Consider the following 20,852-nt stretch of genomic DNA (forward strand, 5'->3'; position numbering starts at 1 on the left):
CACCCATAAGTAAAAATGGCATTGCAGTAAGTGTAAAAGCAAGCAAAAAAACCCAAAGGCCCAGTTCAGTGTCCTTTTCTGATGCTGCTGCTGTTAAGGTAGTTATTTAGAGAGTAAGCTCTCCCGTAATCCTCATAAAACAAAAGCAGCTTTATGTCAGAAGCAAGGCATAGTCTGCAAGTCTGACCTGTGAACACCACCTATTCAGGTTATGGAATAGGTAACACACTCATCGAGGGTGGTGTCAGAAAGAAAAATAGGATGTTTAAAAAAACCATTATGTTTAAAACTGCCTCTTTTATTCAGCAAAAGAAAGCATCTTACCAGAATATTGAGGGGAAGGAGTTTTCTACTTGAATGACTATATTGGAACAACTCAAATTTGCAGCTATAACCGATATTTTATGTTGAGGAATCTAAATCCATACCTTCTATGGAACACATGAACATTTCTGTTCCATAATCTCATTCAGAGGGGTTTGGTAACTGTAGTTTTCATATGTATGATAATAGCTAAGTGAAAAAGAAGAAAACAGTGAACTGTATTGGGTTGTAAAAGAACACTCAGGTAGGTTTCCTCTTAGGAAGAGAGTCTTGAAATAAAACAACACAACCACACCATCGATTCCAGGTTGCTGTGCCTTGTACAGTTTGCAAGCATGAGCGGAAGGTACAAAATTACAAGACCCAGGCACACTCAGGAAAATATTCCAATTGTATAAAGTGTGTAAAACTTGGGACTTGGCAACAAAGGACATGAACGAACATCCAGAAGATCGCCTTACCCTTGCTTCTGCTTAGAAATAATTTTCCAGACAATGCCTGCCCCCAGGAGAAGCAGGACTCCTGCAGCTGCGACTCCTGAGAGAGAAAAGCATGTATTACTCTCACTGTATGTTTTAAAGCATATCAGTACAAAAGACATAACAAGGCAGATCTGCAAAGTAAGCAGAGGGAAATGGTGCCACTGAGGTCACTGCATAGAGTTAAAGATCTGGCTACAAAACCATCTTTGAGCTGCTTACCTAGGCCTACTGAACCAGACTTGTGTGATGCTGAAGGGAAGAGAAAAAGAGAAATCAGCAAACCATTCTAACAAAATATGGTGTTTCTCAGCTCTAGTTAATACAGTACTAACAATAAAGCTTTTACTGCTAAGGCCTACAATACAGGGTTCCTTAAAAAACACACCATTATACACTTTTGTTATATATACAGAAAGACATTTGCATGTTTTAAAATGCATTTGCATGTTTCTGTTTGATCTTTCCTTCGTTCACATTTCACTCACTCAGTTTACAGGCTGGTACAGGGGGGTCCCAGCTGAAGTCCTCTTGGCACTGAATCTGACTGATGCCTTCCAAAGTGTAACCACTTTCACATTCAAGAGTGATGTTAGTCCCAGAGCGATAAGTATTTCCTTTTATGGCTTTCTTAACACCCTGAACTTCTGGGAATACACATCTGATCTCTGAAATTAGAAGTAACAAAAAAAGGACATTTAATGAGAGGGAACATAAAATACAAGAAATACAACTGTGGGTTATTTAAGATATGGTTCTTGAATTCTTTCTGAATGAAATCAGGAATTAATTCTTATTCCACAGGGTAATTGCTTTCTTTGTGGCTGCAGAAGAATGTGGGTGTCTTACTCCCACGTGTGGAAATCTGTGCAGATCAGCTACTCCACACTGATACAGCAGATGGAAAACTATGTGTGGTAGGGGTACCTTGGGAGAAGTCTGCCAGAGAAAGAGATTTTTCTGATACTGGGCTACTAAAACATTTGGAGAAGAAAGGTGAAGAATGCAGGGAAGAATGCAGCGGGAGCTTTAAAGCCAACTGCCTATAACCCTCTTCTAGTCTGTAGAAGTCCCTTGCCCTTAAAAGATGTCACCAGCCATATTATTTATCAGTAGTTAATTTATTAATTAGTCCAGCCATCTAAGCTATTTATACCACTGATTTCAACGAAGTGAGTTAGTTGCTTCAATTTACATGTCTAATCACCTTTGACAGTCCAAGCCCAAGAATTCTGGAGGAGAAGGTTCTCAGTGGAGACCAAAGGGGTAACATCAATGTGTAACTTTTTGCCTTTGTCTCATGTCTGTTCTTTTAATATTTATTTTTATTTTCACACGTAATAGTTACTAAGGACACTTCAAAACCACGAGAATGTCGAATGGCAGGGAGAATTTTTCTGTGACACTGCTTCCTTTAAGTAGCCTCTGACTTATTTACATAAGCACTTGGTACATTATTTCCTCTCATTGTTATCCAAGCGCTTTTCAATTCTTGAGTCACTGAGGTGGGTGCAACACCACCAAGGAAGCACCTTGTGTGGGTAATGAATTTATTCTGGTGAATGTCCAGTTTTCCATGCAGGAACACCCACATTAGGAATCTTGTGACATTCATGAAATTGCCATTAGGCAAGTTTGCCTGATGACTGACCTTCACAGTGAGTGACACAGAAGTGCCAAGTCACAGGTGTAGAGGCATTTTCCGAGAACGGAATAGGCAAGCTCATATGTAATCTACAAACCCTACATCAGAGGCAACTTTTCTGATGTAATCACTTCCTTTGTTTCCTTTTAGGGATAACTGGGGAGTGAGAGACACAAAAAGAGAAGAAAAGGGAAGGGAAAAAGTTTCTCTTCTTCTACTAAAAGTAAAAAGCTTTTAATGGAGGAAAGTTGGTATGCAACTCATTCATAGCAACAAGACCAGAGATGGAAAACATGCGAGAATTAAGACTGCCTTTCAGAATTGCCTCCATTGTGCTCATATCCTTCTGATTTTTAGCATGAGGTTCCTGTCCTGCTTCTTTACAACAATATCATACTCTTCCCAGGGATGACACAGAGTAGATAAATTCATAATCAACAGATCAACACTGTCTAGCTATGATATAAAAGTGGTTCCCAAGCAAAATAATGGGATGGAATTCAGTGTTCACTGCAGAAGATTTTACTGCTTAAATTTTGGCCCATGTATCTCTCTGAACATTTAATTTTTTCCCAAAGTAAAATGTGTATATCAGCATGGCTGCACATCTCCTCAGCCCAGTTCTGGTTCTGCCACCACCACACTTGGTGAATTCCAAAAAACATGAGCAAACTAAGCACAAACACACCTTTGCACTGAGGATGAGGCTGGCTCCAGGTTCCTGACACCGTGCAGTTGATGAAAGCATTCCCAACGAGTGAATAACCGGGATTGCAGCTGTAGGACACAGATGCTCCATAGGAAAAAGTGTCAGAGATGTTGCCTTTGAGCTTCCCATTGGTGATGTTTGGAGGATGGAGACACTTCACAGCTGGAAAGTCAGGGAGACACAAACAGTGTTGACATGAGGATCCTGATGGACTGCCAGAGAGTAGCTAAGGCACCATACCTTTGTAGCCTTGATTGTTCCCCTTTAATTTCTTCACCTAGACTCAACAACTGATTTTGTAACCCTGTAACTCCATCAGGCTTTGGAAATGAGTATAAACTTGATCTTGTTCTTATCACACATTCTGTAGTAAAGGACTCGGATTTAGTCCTTATACAAACCTTTCCCTAAGGCAAGTCATGTTAAATGTCCTTTCTTCTTAGCTCTCTGCAACCAAAACACACCTTGACAGACCGGAGGAGGATGGCTCCAGGCTCCAGATTGTGTGCAATAAATGGATGCTGTCCCAATGCGAGAGAAACCGGGCTCACAGATGTAGCTTACAGATGTTCCAGGAGTGAAAAACACTTTTGCTGGGCTACTGAGAGACCCGTGGGCGATCTCTGCAGGCTTGGAGCAGTACAGCACTAAAAAGAAGTGCAGATCAAAACAGAGCTCATACAGGCAAGAGGGGAAACTTTTGAGCACCTGTGGATGGCTGTACGCTTACACCCACAGCATTGAATCCAACGCACAGAGCCAGCCCTGTCCAGCCCTCTGCACTCAGTTCACCCCAAATCACCTATAAAGTATACGGCACCACACACATTTCTTCTTACACAAAAGAACACTACCCAGCATCATCTTTCCTGGTTTATCAGATAAGAAGTGTGATTAGTTCATATATATATAATGGGAATTCCACACTTGTAAGACCGTATTATTACAACAGCCATACAGGTTCCTTATGGCTGGCAAAGCTGGCCTAAGCTCATTTTTAACGTGTTCATACTGAGAAACTGAGGCACCAGATACTGCAGCAATAAGAATGGGAGAAAAGAGGATAGATGGATCTTCAGATCTGAACACTAGACTCTGGATTTGTCTCACCTCCTAAACATGTTAAACACACGACCAAGAGTGATAAGGTCGAAAAGGATAGCCATCCAAGGACAGATAACACATGGTTTCCTCTTTCACAGCTGAGGTGTGGAGGATCCCACGTGCCCCCCAAGCTGGCACTGGGATTGTCTTTTGGGACAACAGCAGTGTTGCATTCCATTGTAATGATGTCTCCAGGCCTATACAGGGACTCCAACCTGATCACTTTTCCATTCCCAACTCTTGGGCTCACACAGCCAACTGTGGACAGTGAGGCTGTAAAGAACCTTTAGACTGTGAAACTTGTGTGGGATAGAGACCACAGAGTTCAGAGAGACCTCATTCTTTCTTTAGTGGTGGAGTTTTTTGAAGCAACAGCTTGTTTCATTCAGCAAGTCCTTAGGCAAATGTCACTATGTGTTTAATGCATTTAGAAAGTTGAGAAGATTCAGTGAAAAGAGCATAAACACACCTTCACACCGAGGAAGGGGATGGCTCCAGACTCCATATGTTGTACAACGAACAGTCTTATTGCCAATGAGGGAGAAGCCATGTTTGCAGCGGTAGTGCACAAGTGCTCCTACATCAAAAGTGTCTGAGAAATGACTGCTGTGTTCCCCGTTAGCAATGCTTGGAGGAGGCAGACACTTCACTACTGAAAGAGGATAGGGAGAGGGTGAGAAAGTGATGTTCAATTGTAAAAAAGGTGATAACAAGAGAGTAAAAAAGTGCAATTACCCCTCTTGCCTGCAAAAAGCAAGACAGGTTGGGAGGAGAACTTAGTGTTTAGTAAATCTTGCCTCTTATAATAGACCTACCTGGCTTTGTTGTGGTATCAGGATGATGATAGTGTTCTGCCACTCCATCTAGATGCAGCATTAAGAGGTTAAAATACATATTTGGTTGAGCAAGTACAAGGCACAGATTTACCTTCATTTTCCATCATCCTGCCTTTATATTTCCAGCAAAAATTTCACTCCTCTCTGATAGTCAGTGTCCTGCTATGAAACTACCAAATTTCTCACTTTCAGGAAATGAAGAGCATGTGAATTATGGATTGCAACAAGCAGGGTGAGAAAAGTGCAAATCGTGCTTATATTTACAGCATTACCCAAAATCTGGCTCATCCCCTGTGTGAGACAAGAGGTGTAAATAAAAGGAACAATTTCTGATTTTTCCTTAAAGTTGTTGGAGCAAACAGGAAAAATAAAGCCACCTTTGGCTTCAGTGAGTGGGTAGGAGCAGTCAGGAAGGAATCTGCAATGCTATCAAGTCAGAGTACTGACACTTACCCTGCTCACAGACTGGTACAGGTGGATCCCATGTTTTATCAGCTTGGCACTGGGCTGTGCGATGGCCTCGCAAGGTGAAACCTCTATGGCACTTAAAGCTTACAGTATCTTTGTATGTGTAGCGATATTTAAGAACAGATACTCCCCCATTCTGGATCTGTGGGACTGGACATACCACCTCTGAAAAATAAATTCATCATCTCAAAGAGGGAGCCATATATGTGCTGTAATTAATGCACATATAAAGTCCATCCTTAATGTGCCACTGCTCAGAGGAGCTTCACAGGTAGTACTTGGAGAATCACAGAAGAATAATTCCAAGAACTGAGGGCTTTTTAATTTCTTTTGGTACCCTAGGGTTACCACATTACTGTATGTATAAAAATAGTTTTGTGTCTATAAACAGAATAATGCAAATACATTCCAATAAATATATTAAATGGTGTAGAAATCCATAAGTGCTGTTAGCCATTCTCATGACTGCTTTACTATACCAAGCTCAAGCCTTCCAAAGCAATTTCATCTGAAGGAAAGACTAATTGCAATGGTCAGACCCTGCAAAACAGCCTTGTGATTTGGATAAACGTACAGTATTTGGAAGATCCCCGTTCAATTTTACTCAATATCCCACTCTTCTACTGCAAGACACATTTCTTCCTTAATTTATAATTTATGTTTGTGAAACAAAAGGAACAAATCCCTGCAGGCATCTCACAACTCTCCAGTCTACGTAACTATGAAAGATCAAAAGCTAGCATCTGGAAGATTTTTAGAAGAAACAAAACAAGCAAGCAAAACAAAAGAATCCTAGAGGAATATTATGCTTTAAAAGGTCCTAGTTATTTTAAGACATGTGACTTTTTAATTTTAAGGATTTAGTTTGGCAATTCTGGGCCAGATCTGGTTGTGACCTACTTACTCTGACAGATGGGAAGAACACCACTCCATGCAACATCTGGTCCAAAAATCTCACATCGCCTATGAGAATGTCCAACCAGCCGGTGCCTGGAGTTGCACAGAAAGAAATATCAATTGATACCAAGTCATTCAGCTTGGATTTTGCACTCCCAGCCTGACACTACCCCCAGAGGTTTTCTTCTGCAGCCTCCCGATTCTGGCTGGTCACCGAGGTGTTTCTGTTGGTTTGACACATGGGAATGAAGGACACCAAGTTCCTTCTTCCCAGCTCCAAGAGGAACAGCAATGATCCCAAAGTACTGTGGATTAGATTGGTCAGGTGCTAAATCGGGACTCAGACCCAAGTGATTTCCAAACTGCTGGAGCCTCCTTGCAGCACATGCTTGCTTGCACTCTCAGCTCCTGCTGGGTGGCCATCTGAGAAGGCAGACTGAAACTCAAGTTTGCAAAGTAATCTACTGAGCACAGGAAGGGGAAAATGAGAGACACTTCCTTTCCTGAGCAAGCAACTATGGCATAACTGGAACCAAAATGCAAATTCTGGCTTGCTGTGGGAGAATGGCCCGCACAGAAGAGTGGGCTCTGAGCCTTTACTGTAAGTTGCCCAACACCGAGCTCAGAAATGGAGTCAGCAAAGGCAGCATGGAACTTACCCTTCTTCACATGTGTGTCTCACAGTTGACCCAAAAAGGAGATCTGTCAGAACAACAACTCTGCCATTCTTTGGTGTTTCTGGGTATTTACATTGCTTCCCTGGGAAAGAACAAGGCTGAGTTTAAACTCCTCTCTTGCAGTTTTGTAAGGCACTATGAGAAGGTATCTTAAGGATCTGTCCACATTTAGGCACCAATAAAGATGTGAATTTTTAAAAGGCCAATAGCTGCACAAACTATGTGACTAGTGAAGCCATGTATGAATCATTTTTTAAAGAATTGCTTTAAGAAACCCACAAATGTAGCTTAGACAATTTTCAACAACCAACATCAAACTGATTGAGCTATTCACTTTTACAGAACTCTAGTGCTTCAGACCACGTGTGGTTTTTGAGGCATGTCAGAGTTGGGGGTACTCCAGGGTGTCTCATGTATCCCAGCTGGCAGGTGTATCGCACAGTGTCTCCAAGAGGAAACTCTGTCAGATTTTTGTATTCCTCAGTTAGCTTAGCGAAGGTTAAGTTTGGAGGTGCACCACAGCCACCTATCAGGAAAGAAAACACAGGGAGAAATAGGGATATTGACTACACAAAGTTGTTTTAAAATGTATATTGAGTATGCATAGATAAAAGCTTACAAGCAAAATGATAAAAGGCTACATGCAAAACTGAAAACAAAGGGGAAGGACTGAAGGATTCAAAATCGTGGAAGGACTAAGGGAAAGGATGAGTCCTACAGGCTTTCAATGGCAGAAATCCCCAGACTATCCATAACTCCCATCTTGGAACCACAGTGTACCTGCACAGCGAGGAGGAGGGAGGCTCCAGTTTCCAGAGTCAGTGCACTGAATCGATGCCTCTCCAAGGAGCCTGTAGCCAGGGTCACAGCTGTAATTTACGACCATGCCAGTAGTGAAAACTTCCAAGTCCTGGCTGTTGTGATTTCCTTTCTCGATATTTGGAGGTGAAGGACATTGCAGCACTAAAGAGAGAGGACAAAAGAAAATGAAGAAAGGGCAAGGACAGACTAATATGCAGGAATATGCATGCACAAAGCCACCAATATGAGCACAGCAGCGTCCTGCATGTGCTGGAAGCACGCTTGGACCCCTGGGCGTCACTGGACGTGCAGTTCCCCCCTCCCCACACACCAGTTCTGTGGGCTGGCAGGTTTGCCTGCTCCAGCATCAGCCGAGCATGGGACAGATGCTCAGCCAGCCATGGGTGCCTGGGGACCCCCACCTGCGCAGCGTGGGTGTGGGAGGCTCCAGTTCCCCGAGGCCGTGCAGAAGACAGAGGGGTCTCCGAGGAGGGAGAAGCCGGGCTGGCAGCTGTAGCTCACGGACATGCCGCTGGTGAAGTTTGCCCCGAGCTCCGCGCCATGTGTGGCGTGGGCAATGACGGGAGGTGGAGGACACGGCAGCACTAACAGGGCAGGAGCAGAGAAAGGCATTTTAGTGGTTTAGCACATGTAAGACACCAAAAGACTGTCACACCTGAAGCGACGCAAGCGAGGCAGAGAGCACAAGCTCAGGGCCCCTCCAGCACGAGGCTGGCCCTAAGCATCCTCCTTCTAAATCCCTGATGTGCCCCACTCACCTGGCTCGCAGGTGGGGACAGCAGGCACCCAGCGGCCATCGGGCTGGCACTTGGCTTCATGGCTGCCCCACAGCATGTAGCCCGGGTGGCTCTGGAAGGTGATGTTGGCCCCGGGACGGTACACAGCGCTCCGTCCTTCAGCCACTTCTCCATTTGGGATGTTGGGGCTTATGCAGGTGATCACTGGAAGCGAAAAGCAGCAGAGCATGGGCTGGGGAAGCGGCTGCCAGAGCTAGGGGGTCCCCCTTTGGTTTTGTGAGGCCAAAATTCAGGGAAGGCTGTGCAACCACGATGGTCTCCCTTTTCAGTATGGGTAACAGCATTCACAGCTCACCTTCACACCGGGGGTAAGGGAAGCTCCAGGTTCCATTGACTGTACAGTATAGAGTTGTTTTTCCAATAAGAGAATAGCCGGGGTCACAGCTGTAATTTACAGACTTTCCAGGGACGAACATTTTCACATCCTTGCCATCGTGCTGGCCATGTTCAATCGCCGATGGGGAGGGACACAGCCGCCCTGCAGGGAAGGAAATCTTCACTGAGAACAGGATGGGCTTTTGGGTTATCTGTTTTCCCACCTAGCCCTAGAGAACTGAGTCTCTCTAAGTACAAGTATGGATTTTCACTTTCTCCCCTTCTTTTCTCCCATAATCCCTTTGTATCACTGGCATATCCACAAGTGAAAAATGCAAGCGAAGCACCTTCACACCAAGGGGCAGGGACACTCCAAGCTCCAGAAGAAGTACAATTAAGCTGTGCCTCTCCAACAAGAACGTAGCCAGGATCACAGGTGTAGCTCACAGACATGCCGCTGATGAAAACTGCCGTGGCTTGGCCACTGTGCTTTCCATTGGCAATGGCTGGAGGGTGAGAGCACTGCGACACTGGGGGAAGAGGGCAAAACCAAACTCATGTCACTAGTGAGAAGGAAGAGGAATATGGAAAAATGAGTGACATGGTACAAAGGAACATTGCGGCTGAGAGCTGCCAGCCTGTAAGAGGTGGGGAAGTATCAGACAGGTATCCCTCAGCTGCTGCTCACTGCCACGGTCCATCCAGATACGTCAACCCTCTGGACTTAGGAGCATTTACTTCTGTGCGCTCATCCCCAGCAAGTGCCAAAGGCCTCTTGCAGCAGGGGCGATGAGGGCACTGTCGTGCCCCGGTCCCTCCTGTCTTGTGAACAGCCAATGCTCCGCAGCACGACGCTGTGTGCACCCTGCCCTGCCCGCAGCCTCGCTGGCGGGGATGGACGAGCCCTACCTCCGCACTGCGGCGGTGGCCCGCTCCACACGCCGTGCTCCCCGTCCACCGTGGTGCAGAAGATGGAGGGCTCTCCAGCCAGCGGGTGACCGGCGTCACAGGTGTAGGTGACCACATCCGCGTAGGAGAAGGTGTCCATCAATTGCCCGCTGTGTCTCCCGTGAGGGATGTCTGGTGGTGGATCGCAGATGATACCTGTGGGTGCGTATGAGGTGGCTTTTAGCATCAGCGCTGCAGCAGCACCCAGGGTCTGCAGGACACACACGCTGCCCAGGAAGGGAACTGACAGGGATAAACCCATCTCAGTGGTGATGCTCTCTGTCTTTGCCTTGGAAGATCTTTCCCAAGGAAAGCGCCAATCTCAATCTTCTTGTGCTGTGTTTGGTTTCTTATCAGGCTGTTCGGCTCCTGCCACAACATACTTACTCTGACAGACGGGAACATCACCACTCCACCTCACCCGCGGCCCAGAGCTTGAAATCACACATTGCCGCTGGGATGCTCCAACTAGCCTGTGCCTGGGGTCAAACAAAGTCACTCTTGTCACTACAGGACTGTCTTTGGAGATCGCATCTTTCATAGCCACCAAGTATTGCCTTAGTTGTGATCTAATACTGCCATTTTCAAGCTGTGAACCTTAGCTCATATGGGGAACCTCCCCCTCAGGTCCCCTCAGTCAGCACAGGCAGTACACCCCTGGGGTGCTCAGGGAGCTGCCATGCCCTCTCCTCTTCCTTCTCTCCTCTAGAAAAGTCCACTGTAATGACGTCTGATTTAAGCCAAAGCTTCCAAAATGAACCCCCGTTTCCCCCTCATACGCTCCACACAACCAGACTCAGGCGGTCATGCCCTCTAATTGGCGTTTAAAAATTTACAAATAAATCCCCTTCTCCAATTTCTGTTGCCATGTGGACTAAAAACAGACCATTGTGAAGACCAGAATTGATTTAGTGCCAAAACTGTTTTAAACCACCCAAAGGATTCTGAGGTTTCCCCTGATCATTTGGATCATTTGTGTTTTCTCTCAGCACCTGAGAATTCCAGTTTCTCTTCCAGCACCGCCTTGTGCAGGCAACACTAGGGTGCTCTGAGCTCAGAGCTGCAAGCACTGGTCTCTTGTGGGAAGACACGCATTGCCTGTGAGTTGCAGGGAGAGCAGAAGCGTTGCTGACTTCATCTCGGTAAGGCGAAGGAGCTTGGCTAGGACTCACCCTTCATTGCAGGTGTAATTCACTGTTGACCCGAAGAAGAGGTCTGTTGTAACGATAACTCTGCCGTTCTCTGGTTCTCCTGGATGATCACACCTTCTCCCTGGGCAGAAGACAACCTGATTTTAAGCTTCTTTCACTCAATGCCATAGGAAAAGGGACACTAACTCTAGGAGTCTGCCCAAACACCCCAGAGGAGGGAGTTGAAAAGGAGAAATTACAAGGCTTCAGTCATCACACTTGCAGTTTAAACAAACTAGAAGCATCTGCAAAACGTACGTTTGCAAAACTCCTGGGCTTCAGACCACGTTTGATTTTCAAGACACGTAATAGTTGGTGATATCTGTGGATGTTTCATGTATCCAGGCTGACAAGTGTATTTCACAGTCTTCCCAACAGGAAACGCAGTCTGATTTTTATACTCCTTGTTTAGCTCAGCAAACGATAATATTGTTGGTGTCCCACAGCCAGCTGCCAAGAAACAAAACGCACACTAGAAATACATCCTGGCTGTGAAATGCAGCTAAAGAGAAACAAGGGCTTTGATAGGCACTGTTACAAACCCCAAGGTATTGATACCTCTTCTATGTAGTCTGACATTTGTCTACATAAATTAGCACTTACTTAGTATGTAAGGACACATGCACCTAATTTATATGCTCTTAAAAGACAATCCCCAAACTAAAACAATGCCTTCAAAAAAACAGTTTAGCCAGTCTGGTGTTTCCACACTCTGCACATCCTACACTGCAGCGCTGCCACCACACAGCGTGTCATCTTTGGGCTGTAAAGTGCAGGAATCTGCAATTTCAGAAATTAGAACACCCAAGACTGTCTCCTTGCAGGAAACCACGGGCTTTAGCAATGCTACCAGGTTATTCCCAATGCCACCAAAATGAGCACAGCAGCGTCCTGCATGTGCTGGAAGCACGCTTGGACCCCTGGGCGTCACTGGACGTGCAGTCGCCCCCTCCCCACACACCAGTTCTGTGGGCTGGCAGGTTTGCCTGCTCCAGCATCAGCCGAGCATGGGACAGATGCTCAGCCAGCCATGGGTGCATGGGGACCCCCACCTGCGCAGCGTGGGTATGGGAGGCTCCAGTTCCCCGAGGCCGTGCAGAAGACAGAGGGGTCTCCGAGGAGGGAGAAGCCGGGCTGGCAGCTGTAGCTCACGGACATGCCGCTGGTGAAGTTTGCCCCGAGCTCCGCGCCATGTGTGGCGTGGGCAATGACGGGAGGTGGAGGACACGGCAGCACTAACAGGGCAGGAGCAGAGAAAGGCATTTTAGTGGTTTAGCACATGTAAGACACCAAAAGACTGTCACACCTGAAGCGACGCAAGTGAGGCAGAGAGCACAAGCTCAGGGCCCCTCCAGCACGAGGCTGGCCCTAAGCATCCTCCTTCTAAATCCCTGATGTGCCCCACTCACCTGGCTCGCAGGTGGGGACAGCAGGCACCCAGCGGCCATCGGGCTGGCACTTGGCTTCATGGCTGCCCCACAGCACGTAGCCCGGGTGGCACTGGAAGGTGATGTTGGCCCCGGGACGGTACGCAGCGCTCCGTCCTTCAGCCACTTCTCCATTTGGGATGTTGGGGCTTATGCAGGTGATCACTGGAAGCGAAAAGCAGCAGAGCATGGGCTGGGGAAGCGGCTGCCAGAGCTAGGGGTTCCCCCTTTGGTTTTGTGAGGCCAAAATTCAGGGAAGGCTGTGCAACCACGATGGTCTCCCTTTTCAGTATGGGTAACAGCATTCACAGCTCACCTTCACACCGGGGGTAAGGGAGGCTCCAGGTTCCAGATGTCAAACAAGAAACTGTTGTTTTCCCAGTTAGGACGTAGCCCAGGTCACAGTAGTACTTCACTGATACTCCAGGGATGAACACTTTTACATCCATGTTCTCATACTGGCCATTTTTAATATTTGGAGGGGAGGGACACTGTAGCACTACAAGGAGGGGAAAAAGTCGTAAGTGTTGAAGAGGTGGTACCACAAACACCCACTGTAGGGTAAGGCTGCCTTTTAACTTCTTTCTTTCCCATAAACTTTTCCCAAATAGCTAGGGCTGTCACTCTTTGAAGTATGTTTCCATCCTACCCTCACTTATCTTCCAGCCTTCATGTTTTTCAAGCTTATTGACATCAAGAATGATCATTTCTCACTATTTAGGCATTTACAGCGGTTAGTTTCCATCTGTAGCCCTAACAGCTTGCTCTAGCCTTTCCGTGGTTGTGAACAAGATCAGACACTAGCCTGGCTCGCTGTCTCTTTGTGGATTCATTTAAAGAGATGAAAGCCCTACATAATAGGGGTCTGAATGGGGATTATGAAGTCAGGAGGACAGATATGTGCATGTTTTTCCTTCCCAGTCCTGGAGAGTGGCCCCTTTACTCCCATGTGAGGGAGTTGCACCCTGCCAGGTGCAGTCATACAGTGGTTCAGAAGAAATCAGCTACCACCACCGCCTCAATTACACTTACTCTTTTCACAGATGGGGACAGGAGGGTCCCACGTGCCCCCAAACTGGCACTGAGACTCTTGAGACCCCTTCAAGGCGTAACCAAAATTGCATTCGAAGACAATGGTGTCTGCGAGTCTGTACACGGTCTCCAGCCCAGTCGTTCTTCCATTCTCAATTTCTGGTCTTTTGCAGCCGGTTGCTGGAAGTGAAGAGCACAAGGCACCGCTGGGGACATGAAGCCCACCCTGGGTGTGGAGGGACACTGACCAGGGGCAGTACCTGCTGCTGAACCTTGCCATCAGTCTCATGAGTATGTCAACATTACTGACTCTTATTCTTAGACAAAATACCATTATTCAACTGCTCCTGAGAGTCTGTCCTTACTGGGGGACAGAAAGGGAAATCCACAGAGGCAGATGGAGCTCCTCCTGCCCGTGGGACCTTTGGTTTCTGCCTCTCACTGGAGATTTGGTCTGCAGCGATTAGACTGAGAGCCAAGAAGGAAGAAAGGGCCTGGGGAAAGGTAGAAGAAGCCAACACAAACACACCTTCACATCGGGGCCGGGGCCGGCTCCACGTTCCCGCAGCGGTGCAGCTAATGGAGGCGTTCCCGATGAGGGAGTAGCCATCCCAGCAGGTGTACTGCACAGCCATGCCTGGAAGGTGGGTGTCCGAGGGCTGGCCGCTGTGCTTTCCATTGGCAATGGCTGGAGGGGGAGGACACTTCACCTCTGGAAGGAGACGGAAAGGCAGATAAGAAAAATGGACAGGGCAAGAAGAAAAACTTTAAAAATCCAACCTTCAAAAACAAAAGGAGGAAGACAATTAATTCCATTAACGCCTTTGAATACATATCTGTCTTGTTAGCTGTCTTCCTATCAGTGGGTGCAGCCCCCACCGCAGCCACGGTCATTCCTTCTGCTACTCACAACCAAATCTCCCCAGCGGGGATGGACGAGCCCTACCTCCGCACTGCGGTGGTGGCCCGCTCCACACGCCGTGTTCCCCGTCCACTGTGGTGCAGAAGATGGAGGGCTCTCCGGCCAGCATGTGACCAGCGTCGCAAGTGTAGGTGACCACATCCGCGTAGGAGAAGGTGTCCATCAATTGCCCGCTGTGTCTCCCGTGAGGGATGTCCGGCGGCGGATCGCAGGCGATACCTGCAGGCATGTACAAGGTGGCTTTTAGCATCAGTGCTGCAGCAGCACCTGGGGTCTGCAGGACACACACGCTGCCCAGGAAAGGAACCAACGGGGACTGAACCCATCTCAGCGGTGATGCTCTCTGGATGCAATGAATTATCCAGAGACAAACCTTGTATGGAAAAAATCACATGTGGGAAGGATAACCTGTGCCCTCCTGTGAGTCATTTCCTTGCTGCCCATGTCTGGAGGTGGTGGGACAATTCCTACCTCCGTTTCCATAACGATTGGTGACATACGCAGCGAGAGACTGGCCACACCATTTCTACACATGACTAGTGAGAAATACTTACCCCAGTAACAGGGAGTTTAAAATATTAATGGTTTTCCCAGTTTGGACCAGGATAAATAAAAGACCTTTGGAAACATTTTCAGAAGCATCAAAAACAAACAAAAAAAGAAAAGATAAATGACAAATATATGCATACAGTGACTTGAGAAATCTTTTGCAATAAAATCTTTGTCTTGAAAGATGCACTACTTTCTCTTGCAAGCTATCTGCGAGGACCTTTTGTTGTGGCCTACTTACGCTGGCAGACAGGAGCATCTCCACTCCACGAGACACGTGTGCCAGAGACCTCACATGTTCGCTGAGAGCCTCCAATCAACTTGTACCTGGAGTCACAGCACATTTATTAATTAATTTATTAATTTACATTAAGAAAGCTGAGATTTCTTTACAACCCTTGTAAATGTCAGCCAAGACTTCTGATGTGGGAACTACATTCCTTCATGTAAAGCTGAAAAATCTGCTTCACTCTCACTTGGCAGCTGAATTCAGCTAGTTGCAAGACTCACCCTTTGTCACAAGTGTAATTAACTTTGGATCCAAAGAGGAGGTCCGTCAGGACAACAGCTCTGCCGTTCTCCGGATCCCCTGGGTTAGCACATTGTTTCCCTAGAAGGGGATGCCAGCCACCGTTAGCCCTCAGCTGCTCACTGACATCCCAGCCAGGGTTGCTAACACAGAGAGCAGTCTGCATAAAGTACAGAAATCCAGAAAGCTAGAAAAATGTGAAAATCCAGCCAAGCCTGACACTATAGGTGTTTCAGCACTTGCAGGACGTACTTTTACAAAACTCCAGCGCCCCAGACCATGTCCGATTCCTAAGGCACGTGATGGCTGGCGACATCCCCAGGTGCTGGGCATACCCAGGCTGGCACACATATTCCACCGTGCTCCCCACGGGAAAGACGGTCTGGTTGCTGTACGGCTTCTTCAGCTCAGCAAACGCCAGACTGGTAGGTGCATTGCAGCCAGCTACCAAGAAAGATAAGCCAGCCCAGTTGTTAAAGAGTCAAGAAAAAGCAGATATGGGAGAGCAGGGGGAAGGTTAACATTCAGAGTGCTGTTTGAACACTTGCCCTGCTCGCAGACTGGCACAGGTGGCTCCCAGGTGTTATTTAGCTGGCATTGTACCATTCTGTGGCCGTGTAGAACATAGCCTGGTTCACACTCAAAGGCAATGGTGTCCTTGTGTGTGTAGGCAGTCCTAGGAGACACTATTCTCCCATTCTGGACCTGCGGGACAGGACATCTTGCCTCTGGAAAAGAAGTGCAGGTCCTCAAAACAGGCCCTTACGCAGAGTGCAGAGCTGTGCAGCCGCAAAGCCACTTAGGGTTGCGATTCCTTTTAAGACACAAGTCTCAAAATAATTTTCCCGTAGAAGATGTACTGCCTGCATCCAGCAATGTCAAACATTGAGGGAGATACCCAAGCTGAAAGGTGAGGCCAGGGATGCTGGAGGCAGCGTGTGGTCCATCAGCCTCCTCCCCTCTGCCTGGCCTCAGCTGCAAATCCCCCCCTTGCAAATCCTCCCCCTAGCAGGCACTTGGGCAAGAAGTGCAATTGCCTGGAGGTTTCCTAGTCTTTCCGAACATGAAGCAGTAGGGCCGGGAGGATTGCACTCGAGTATTTACACGTGCACACACAAGCCTACCTCCGCACTGTGGGGGGGGCCCGCTCCACTCGCCGTTCTTCCCATCCCGGGTGGTGCAGTAGATGGAGGGCTCTCCATGGAGCGGGTACCCGCGGTTGCAGGTGTATGTTACAGATGTGCCAAAGTAGAATTCATCCAGCAGCCTGCCCGTGTGCTTCCCATTGGGAATGTCCGGAGGCGGCTTACAAGGGATACCTGCAGAGGCGCAGAACAAGGCTTCTAAATTCAACAGCAGCACCAAAGGACTTGAAATCCCTCAGTCTGTGGGGCATAAACACTTGTCCTAGAGAGGGAGTAACTGCAATGAAGTGATCTTCTAGGTGAGGCCTTGTAGGCAACTGGATCCTATCTCCCTGGCCAGCAATTTCTATGACAGTTAGAAAGCAAACCAGTAAGACAAACCTCTATGGAGGAAACACCTACATGCTTTATCTTTTCTACTGTTTAAGAAATAAAATAAAAGAGCAAATATTTATTTTGCATTGCCTGTGTACAATCCTGTTTTTTCAGCTGCACAGAGTGCAAAAGCATGCACAGGCAGCAATCTGTATGTCACCTTAGGTTAATATGTACCTGGAGAAGCTGTAAAATGCTTTAAAATCTCAGAATGTACCAGTATGTTTCTTTCTTCCTATGAGACTGTCACCTAATCAGCAACACTACTTAATCAGCAAACACCTGGGTGTAACTGCTGAGGTGCAGCCCAGCAGCTCTTCATGTACACACCAGTTATCTGTGCTCGGAGTGAAAGAGAGAGCCCACGGTTTGGGACTTTGGGATTCCCCTTCTGAGCCTCCCACAGCGCTCTGCCTCTCCTTGCGGTTGAACCTTGGTCTCTCTGCATCTAACAGTAACAACCCTTAAGATGAAGATAATATTTTCCCTTCATCTCTTGTGATGGGCTTGTGATGTTAGTCAGAGACAGGATACCTAAGTACTGCTGAAAAAGCTCCGGCTGAGACATTGCTTCCTATAATCCATAAGCATTGAGGTCTTACACCTTTTCCCAGAACATTTTCTTATGACATCAAAACTTTCTGATATTTTTTCATGCCCAGAGAGCACAGAAATTCCCTGTGAAAACTTTGATTGGAAAAATTCAGCAGTCTCTGCCGGAAAATATTTACCGAATCCACGCAAACCCCCAGATCTGTAAGCTACTTACGCTGACAAGTGGGAATGTCACCACTCCATGCAACATGTCCACCAGAGATCTCACATCGTCTGCTGGGTTGTCCAATTAACCTGTGCCTGGTGTTAAAAGGATTGAACATTCATCCCAAGTCATTTCAGTTGGAGTTATTACCTCCTCCTAAGCACTCTGGATGGTGTGATCAGCCCTGCTGACAGCAAGGCTGTGGCCCTGAAGGAGAAGTTCCCTTCCTAGCTCTGCCTGACCAGTTTTCTAGTATATACATGTATACATAAGATAGTGAACACCTTATGTGTTATATAGGTACAGAACTCTATACAGTGGCTTCTATATCATATAGAATCCATTTATTGAGAATGAATGAATAGGAGAAAAAAGGGAGACTTACCTAATACATCTCTCCTTGCTCTTTTAAGCAGTGGCCAAAACCAGGACTTACCCTTCTTCACAGCTGTAGAGCACTGTTGATCCAAACAGGAGATCTGTTAGGAAAATAATTTTCCCATTCACAGGTACGCCAGGATGACTGCATTTTTTCCCTGGGGGAGAAAAAAACCCTCATTTTAGGCTTCTGTCTGTCTATACCATGGTACAACAGATACAACTATGACTCCAGTAACCTGTCCACATTTCCACTTATCCCCAAACGGGTTTTGAATAGCATAAAGTTACATGGCTTTACTAGTCACATACTATTTGAATACCAGAATAACACTAAGGTTTTTGCAGCATGGACAGAACCTAGTACTTATTCCTTCTTGAACAACAGACACCAAATCAAGGAGCTATTCACTTTTACAGAACTCTAGTGCTTCTGACCACACTCCGCTCTCAAGGCATGTAATAGTAGGTGACATTCCTGGGTGTTTAGTGTATCCAGGTCGGCAAGTGTATTGCACAGTCTTCCCAACAGAAAAATCAATCTCATTTTTATGCTCCTCGTTTAGCTCAGCAAAGTGTAACCTTGTAGGAGCACCACAACCACCTATTGAGAAAGAAAACAAGCATGAGAATCAGGCAGGACAGGCATGCCAGGTGCAAGCACAGGAAGAACACTGTTACGAGGAAGGGTGTTTGGTTTGCCTTGCAAATTTGTTTATTTTGATTAATATAGCCATTATTAAACAAACACAACATGTTTTACCAAAGGATTCCAGAAGACCAGGTTCTTATTCCCAGGACATAGATAAATCTTCTGCCACAGGGTTTAACCACATTTTTTTAACGGGGTTAGGGGACGTAAAATAGTAGTGTACCCCAAGGCAGCTATGTCATGATTTACCTGGAAATCCAGGCCTCTTTGAGAACTCCTGGTAATGGTACAGTCTATTGCAGACGGGAACAGGAGGGTGCCAGCTGCCATCCTCCTGGCAGAAGATTTTAGGACTGCCTTGCAGGCTGTAACCAGTGTGACACTGAAATGTCACCATTTGTCCAGGTGCGGAGATAAGTCCTTGACCACCAACTTGCCATCCATTGTCTATATCTGGATTTACGCAGACAGTCACTGGAAATGATGATGTACAGAAGTGATGTGCAAAAGGAGTCGGAACAAAACAAAACAAAAAACCCACAGCCTGTTAATATTGCAACAACAAAATCAACATAACATCTACATAAACCTCCCCAGCCCCACCTTCACAATAGAAGGGCTTGAAATTAATTTATACCATGCAACCCTTTACATGGGATTAGTCTTCTCTGAGGATCTGGTTGCAACCGTCAGGGTGTCCCCTGTGCTCAGAGCCACACTAGGAGCTTCTCACCCGAGGGGACAGACCACAGACGCACCTTCACAGCGAGGGATGGGCTGGCTCCATCTCCCTGATGCTTTGCAAAACACAACGGCATTTCCAACCAGGTAGTAGCCGGGATCGCAGGTGTACGTTACAGATGTTCCCATGGTAAAAAATGCCTTGCCTTGGCCGTTGTGATTTCCATTGGTGATCTCTGGAGGCATGGGACATGGTTGGACTGCAAGAGGGAGACAAAAAGTCTTAACTCAGCAAGAGAACAGGGTGCAAGGGGAAGGGAGTCAGCATGATGCTGTGTTGATGGGTTAAAGCCCATCGCAGGAATGGCTCTGCCTGCACACGCTGTTCCTGCCTGCAAGGAGCACCCGGCCAGGCAGGGCTACCCTTGGGGAAGCAGTGGGCACCCGCACTCACCCTTCTCACAGGTGAGCACCGGTGGATCCCAGATCCCCCCTGGCTGGCACTGAGTCTCGTAGGTGTCCTCTGCGGCGTAACCGGCGTCGCAGTCAAAGTGCAGAGTCTGTCCAGCTTTGTAGGTGCTCTGCAGCCCATGGACCTTCCCGTTCTGCACCTTGGGTATCTCACAGCCAATTGCTGCAGGGAGCGTGGACAGCATCCTTTACACTTCAATGCATGGGCCAGATCCTGCACACGCAGCCCCCTCCCTTCTCCTCACTGCTGTAAACATGTCTGCACTGTTCCTACAACCAGAGTACGCAGCATCCTTTCTGCCAGCCCCTCACCAAGCAGTGAAGCATCCACGCACCTTCACAGCGGGGCAGGGGTCTGCTCCACACCCCGGTCTCCGTGCAGTTGATGGACACATTCCCCACCAGCACGTAGCCATCCTTGCAGCTGTAGTACACAGTCACTCCCACAGAAAACTTGGTCAAGGACTGTCCGCTGTGCAGCCCGTTAGCAATGTTTGGTACCCGAGGACATGTCACCTCTGGAGAGGGAAAAGAAATTGCCCTGTCGGTCAGCTGTTTGCCCTTTTGCATGCTACTAGGACTGTTTGTGTAATATCAGGGTAACATCTGGAATTCTGCTCAGTCTTTGTTCCAAAGTATTAGTTAACAAAAAGTACAAGAGCACTAGATAACAATCGCATTGCAGCCAGAGGAAGTTATTACTAATAACGAGAGTCCCAT

The 20,852-nt window shown here is 47.1% G+C and overlaps 1 protein-coding gene across 1 annotated transcript; it reads right to left on the reverse strand.

The window, feature by feature from the left end:
• Positions 1-431: 431 nt before the first annotated feature.
• Positions 432-20,702, reverse strand: CR1 (complement component (3b/4b) receptor 1 (Knops blood group)). The gene is made up of 24 exons (XM_010579801.1): positions 20,468-20,702; positions 20,116-20,295; positions 19,739-19,921; positions 16,795-16,989; positions 15,923-16,114; positions 15,652-15,751; positions 14,617-14,882; positions 14,200-14,382; positions 13,671-13,850; positions 12,955-13,137; positions 12,621-12,803; positions 12,264-12,446; positions 9,983-10,177; positions 9,054-9,236; positions 8,720-8,902; positions 8,363-8,545; positions 4,731-4,913; positions 4,354-4,519; positions 3,622-3,809; positions 3,137-3,319; positions 1,292-1,471; positions 1,026-1,055; positions 786-861; positions 432-513 (listed from the first exon to the last, which is right to left on the reverse strand). Exons 1-24 carry the CDS (start codon positions 20,700-20,702, stop codon positions 432-434), a joined length of 4,095 nt encoding a protein of 1,364 aa, XP_010578103.1.
• Between the last annotated feature and the right edge of the window lie 150 nt (positions 20,703-20,852).

The sequence above is a fragment of the Haliaeetus leucocephalus genome, unplaced genomic scaffold (assembly GCF_000737465.1).
Source record: "Haliaeetus leucocephalus isolate CR32 unplaced genomic scaffold, Haliaeetus_leucocephalus-4.0 Scaffold68, whole genome shotgun sequence".
In the NCBI taxonomy this organism is placed as follows: Eukaryota; Metazoa; Chordata; class Aves; order Accipitriformes; family Accipitridae; genus Haliaeetus; species Haliaeetus leucocephalus.